The following is a 6,000-nucleotide window of genomic DNA, read 5'->3' as shown; positions in this document are numbered from 1 at the left end:
TGCTTCAGAAACATAGGCTTTTATTTTGACAAAGATATAGATAGTGGTGAGTGTAAACGGCTAGTGTATTTAATACATACACTGTCCAGTATCTTAAAAAGGAGAACTTGGATCATTTCTTTGTGTTATATACAAGAGAACAATGGTCCCTTCAAATGATTTTTTTTTAACATATACATTCTTGAATTTCTTCTTCATCTTTATTCTCCCTGACATCAGCCACTCTGTCAAATCCTGAAAGCAGGAACATAAAGAATATCACAAACCCAAAGAAAGTCCTCAGTGCTTACACATCTAACTCATTGCCCTAGAAAAGGAGGAGATTTGCTGGGCCCTGAGGCAAGGAACTATATTCCTTCCTCTCTTTTCCTTGCCCACATCTTACCATTTACCTTCATAGTATTACATTGTGAATTCTAAGGTTTCCTTCTCCTTTAGTGACCATCCAGCTCCTCCACAGAAACAACCCAGTGGTTTAAGCTGGGATCAAGGAGGAACTTCCAATGCTTGAGGGTACAGATGTGGAAACAAAGGGCTGAGAGAGGCTCTCATATTATTTAACAATATACGGGACCCCCTCTGTCTGGGCTGGGTCCAGCACTAATGAGAGGATAATTACCCGTGGAGCAAGGACTAACTCCTTACAGTTACGTTTCCCTTCTTACTTTGGAGCAGACTTTGACTGCCTATAAGAATCTGAGACTGTAACGTCTCTCAGACAAGGGTTCCAGGAAGGAATGCTTACTCTGTATTCCTAAATTTCCTCCAAAGGAGTTGTTTTCCTCCAGGAATTCTCCCTCTATCCAAATCCTGGTCAAGCAGGTGTCAAAAGGTCTGATGATGTCAGTCAAGGACATGGATTCTCCTTTTCCAGATCTCATTACAGAGGCTTTAAGCTCAGAGACCCACTGGTGATAGACGGGGCAGGTCACACATCTAGAGAAGAACTCCTTGAAGTACTGAAAGGAGAGGGAAGTCCGTGAGTTCAAGGATGAGCACTGTCTTCCTCCAGTCTGCTCCACCAGGAATTCTGACAGTGCTCACTTGGCACACTCACTCAGGGCTCGGGGGACAGGGAGGAGTTACTCAGGGCACAGCACGCCCAGAAAGTTGGTTTTGAGATACAGGGGAACTGGAATGGCTTAGACACAGAAGGCAGGATGGAAGAGAGACATGTCAAACTGAGCCAGAGTGGGTCCACGGAGAAGGGCTAAACGTTAACATCTTAACGGTACTGGGTAGTAGCTGTGCAAAGGCAGAAAGTCAGGGAGTCCGGTCCTGACCTATATGCAAGAATATCTGGGAGGGTACATGAGGCATGTGGAAAGACTTCCTAGGTGGAGGAAGAAAAGGGTTTGAGGAGGAAAAAGAGACAGAAGCAGCAAGGAGAAGAGGAAGTGGGAGATGTAGGCATCAGAAAGAGCATCACAGGATCAAACTAGAACTTAGGTGTCAGGGGAAGGACAGTAGAGAAACAGGTACCTTGAGGGCTTGGCTGCGAGTCTCTGGGAGAGTATGCATGAAGACATCTTCTGGCATTTTTTGTAACATCAGCACATGGCACTCTAGGAATCGGACAAAGCCATGTGCACCAAACAGTGAGGCATTGGTTCTTTTCACCAACTGGTGAGCTTTGGAGAAGTGCTGCTCAAACAGATTCCACTGAGAGTTCTGGGCAAACCTGGAGGGAAAGAGGCACAGCTCGCAGCTCGATCCCCTGCTTACCGACCTTGGCTCTTTCACAGAACCATCACTTCTTTCAGGCCGTAAGACCCCCTGCGTGCTCAGCGCTGTGATGCTGGCAAGTGGCCAAGGCTGCTGACTCACATGAAGGAGACTTAAAAGGAGACTGTGGGTTACCCAGCACTTAAATGTAACCTTCAACTTAGCTCTCAACCTATAGGCCCGAACCTGCTAAGGGACGAGAAGAACCCCTCTACTAAGATGGGAGGGATGAGAGGGAAAGGTCTTTAGGAGTAGTTTAGAGATGCAGAATAGCCCTGCCTGGAGGGGTAAAAGGCAGTAGCTTAAATGACCCCCATGGTGTCCTTAATTTTCTAGCTTGTCCCACCGAGTAAGACTCTGGTACCCACATTACCACATGGCCAGAGACGAGTGGACCCCCAGCATGACATTACTCTGAGAGTTCAGAATGCAGCTGTGCTCATAGCGTTGAATGAAATGCAGACACTCGCCGAAGGGCCGACATAGGAATCCTGTGGACAGAGAAGGTAACCAGGTGAGGATCAGTTATCCACCGTAGGAACTGGTATAGAAGGTGTGTATACAGGGGAGCGGATAACACCTGAAATGCAGACATCCTGAATCACAATGTGATTCCTAGACTTTAAGGAACCAGGGGTTGGAGCAGGGGCCATGCCCAAGGGACAGGCTCGTGACTACCTGTGTTCCAAACACAGAGCCGTATCCAAGGTCTGAATCCTTCAGGAGTATAGCAGAGCCCTACACAAGATTTACCTTTTCCATAGAGCAGCAGATCTAAGCAAGCAGAATAGAAGCAGGCCAGGCCAAGGACATCATGACCCTGGGAAATGAGCACCCACTGGCTCTCCAGCACATGGACACACAGGTCAAATCTGCCAAGAGACAGAGCTATTGGGACCAGCTAGAGAGTAGGGAGGATGGTACAGGAGAGAAGGGGATCTTACATCTTCAAAGAAGCCTAACATCCCTATATTTCCACACCTGGGCTCTATTTATATAGAAAGTATCTGTGCCTGAGATCAGACCTGCCTCTAAGCAAAGGAAGTGGGGGAAAATGCCTGAGAGTTTCCAGGTTCTTTCCTGAACTACTGCAATTACCTACCTCTCTGTAGAGAAATGAAGGAGAAGGAGGAGAAGGAGGAGGAGGAGGAGGAGGAGGAGGAGGGAGGAGGGGGGAGGAGGAGGAGGGGGAAGGGGGAGGGGGGAGGGGAAGAAAGGGGAGGATGAGGGGGAGGAGGAGGAGAAGAGAAAGTGGGGAAAAGGAGGGGAAGGGGAAAAAGGAAGAAGAGGGGGGAGGGGAGAGGGGAGGAGAGGGGAAGAGAGGGGAGGGGAGAGGAGGGGAGGGGAGGGGAAGGGAGGGGAGGGGAGGGGAGGGGAGGGGAGGGGAGAAGAGGAGAGGAGAGGAGAGGAGAGGAGAGAGGAGAGGGGAGGAGAGGGGAGGAGAGGAGAGGAGAGGGGAGGAGAAGGGAGGAGAGGGGAGGAGAGGGGAGGAGAGGAGAGGAGAAGAGAAGAATATGTTGCAGCTTAGACTCTGCCTTTCCATTCCCGAACCCCACACTTAAGACAATGCTTCCTGGAATGACTAGAGAAGAGACAGCCTGGCTGTAAGAATGGAACAGCATCTCCCTCTCCATTTCAGATACCCTCCCTTCTTAGGCAACAAATACAAATGGCAGAAAATTATCTTAATACTTTTTCTTCAGAAATGCAGATCTGAAGAGAACTGAGAGAACCAGAGTCTCCAGAGCTGGTTTCTTGAGGTGTTTGCATATCTCACGAGCTTGAAAACCTAAGGAGGTTAAAGAGCATCATGTGAGGTCTAGCTGTGAACCTGGCCTCTCTAAAAGCCCTAGGACTGCCAGCCCCAAGCCCCATTACCCAGCTTGATGGAGAAGTCGAGATGGCCGAGGCAGAGCTTGGTATAGGCCAAGGCCTGCATGAGCTGGGCCGTGGCCAACAGTCCCTCCCTGGAGAACCAACATAGGCTGCTCTTCTGAATGGCCACCTGCTCACAGTGCAGCCACCTGTCCCTGTCACCCATATTCTGGGAGAATTGGGACAGGGCCACATAGGTAGAGACAACCTGCAGGTAAACAAACATGGGCCAAAATATTCTGACTGTGCATTCATGCCACACCTCCACCTTGTCCCTTTCCTGCGGAAGAGCCCTCTGGTGCCTTGCTCTCACTTGCTTGGGACCTGCCGATCATTCCCACCACCTGATCTTCAAACAAACCACTTTCTCTACTGCCCTTCTTTTTGTTTTCTGAGCCCAGACTTCCCCTTCAAAACACTGGCCAAACTGTACTTCTGTGTTTTCTCTAATGAAGGCTTCTGATGCTTGCTCCTTAGCACTCTTCAGAACTGCTGCCTACATGTCTAGTATAAGTATGTGCACATTTGACGTCATTGATGACTCTCTTCTTAAAACACCGTCTTCGCTAGGTCTTTGAGGACATGAGATTCTCTTTGAAACTGCTCAGTTTCTTTTGCCAATTTCTGCTTATGACCCTGAACTCCTAACATTGGAACACCCGTTATGTGCCAGGCACTAATCTTGATTCCAGGAAAACAGACAATAGATCAGTGAAATATACAGAATGTTAGGTGATAATAAATGCAGTGGAGAAAAATTACCTAGTTTCATGGCTTTTAGTACCATTTACACACTGATGAGCCATGAATTTCTATTTCCCAGCCCAGACCTCTCAAATATACCCCACATTCATATATTTAATTGCCTACTTAACATCTCCATCTATATGTCTAATAGGTATCTCAAATTAAACATGTCTAAAACCTGATTCCAGTCTTCCCCCCGCCCCCCATCTGCTCCTTCTGCACAGTGCCCCATCCCAATTAAGAGCACTTCTATCCCGCTAGAAGTCCAACCAATCTTGGGATTATCCTGGACTCTTTTCTCTCTCCCATCCCAGAACTGATCCAAGAGTGAATCCTGTTGGTTCTCTCTGGACAGAAGACCACCCCTCCCCACTTCCTCTGCCACCACAATCCAAGCCAACTATCTCTTGCCTGTATCATTTACCATAGCCTCCTATCTTGCCTCCCTGCTTTCCTTCTTGCCTCCTTCAGTTGATTCTCATCACAGCAGACAGAACGATCTTATTAAAATATAAGTGGACTGTGTCACTCCTCTTCTCAGAACCTGCCCCCGGCTTCCTGTCTTCTTTAAAGTCCAAACCCCAACTGTTGCCCCAGAGGCCGGCACCATCTGCCATCAACCCCCTCCCTGGCTCTCTGACTCATCTCCTGGTTCAGTCTCCTCCCTTCTAGTCGCACCGGCCTCCTCACTGTTCCTCAATGCAGAGAGCATGCCTTGTGCATTCACTGTGCCTTCTGCCTGTCCACTCTTCTTCCTCATAGCCAAGTGGCTTACTTTCTCATCTCTTCAGAGATTTGCCCAAATGTCACCTGCCCAGTGAGGCTTTCCCTAGCACCTTGTTTAAAACTGCACCCCACCCCCAGCTCCCAGAACCCCATGTCCCCCTGTCTCCCCTTAATTTTTCTCCGTCAAGTTTATTACCACCTAGCATTCTATGTATTTCACTGATCTGTTGACTGTTTTCCTAGAATCAAGATTAGTGCCTGGCACATAATGGGTGTTCATCAAATATTTATGGAACATATGGATAAAAAAGAGAGACAGACAGATGGACACTAAAATTAGGAAGATGTTTCCCTTCCTTCTTTTTTCCTAAGTCAGCAATTCTAATCCTTTTTTAGCTCATGGACTTTTTTGAGAATCTGATGAAAGCTGTGACTCCTTCCCTACCTCCCACCACTTCTGAACATATGCACAAAAGCTGACATTCAGTTCAGGGAACTCACAGATATCCAAACCTGGAAACCCACCTAAAAACTGCAATATGAGAGATGCTGCTCAAGCATGTGATTGGTATGTCCCATTAATTCTGGGTTATTGTGGAACCGTGTTAAACTCAGGAATCTCTCTCCCTAGCATTTTAGGTTTCTGAGTGAGGTCCAGCCGTAAAGCAAGGACTTGCTCACCGGGGCTCCGCTTGCCAACTCCTCAGCAGAGTTCTTCTGCATAAGAGTGGCAAGGCCGGCGAACCTGCGGCTGCTGGTCGTGGTCTCCAGGTTGTAGAGCTGCCAGAGCAGGGAGAGACAGCGCACCCGCTGCTGCAGGACTGCCAGCTTCTTCTTACTGTGAGGAAGCGCAGAGTGATTAGCGTGCCCTCAGTCTGCACCGGTGCCCAACTGTCCCTCCCCACAAAAGTCCAAATCTACTCATCA

At 48.4% G+C, this 6,000-nt stretch overlaps 1 protein-coding gene across 15 annotated transcripts in view; it reads right to left on the bottom strand.

Annotated features, from left to right (window-relative positions):
• Positions 1-6,000, bottom strand: part of LOC123608342 (adenylate cyclase type 10-like) — a 51,472-nt gene continuing 45,472 nt past the window's right edge. For 4 of the 15 annotated variants that reach the window (XM_045498100.1, XM_045498103.1, XM_045498101.1 and 1 more), the window contains 8 exons: positions 5,755-5,911; positions 3,604-3,808; positions 3,418-3,514; positions 2,479-2,597; positions 2,099-2,216; positions 1,483-1,681; positions 746-959; positions 1-234 (listed from right to left, as the gene is read on the bottom strand). In XM_045498100.1, coding sequence (XP_045354056.1) covers positions 167-234; positions 746-959; positions 1,483-1,681; positions 2,099-2,216; positions 2,479-2,597; positions 3,418-3,514; positions 3,604-3,808; positions 5,755-5,911 — 1,177 coding nt within the window. In that variant the 3' untranslated portion in view covers positions 1-166. Of the gene's footprint in view, positions 235-745; positions 960-1,482; positions 1,682-2,093; positions 2,217-2,478; positions 2,598-3,417; positions 3,515-3,603; positions 3,809-5,754; positions 5,912-6,000 lie in introns of those variants that run through there. The other 11 variants (XM_045498102.1, XM_045498104.1, XM_045498105.1 and 8 more) reach the window with 11 other exon arrangements.

The sequence above is a fragment of the Leopardus geoffroyi genome, chromosome B2 (assembly GCF_018350155.1).
Source record: "Leopardus geoffroyi isolate Oge1 chromosome B2, O.geoffroyi_Oge1_pat1.0, whole genome shotgun sequence".
In the NCBI taxonomy this organism is placed as follows: domain Eukaryota; kingdom Metazoa; phylum Chordata; class Mammalia; order Carnivora; family Felidae; genus Leopardus; species Leopardus geoffroyi.
This window is presented reverse-complemented; position numbering and strand designations above follow the sequence as displayed.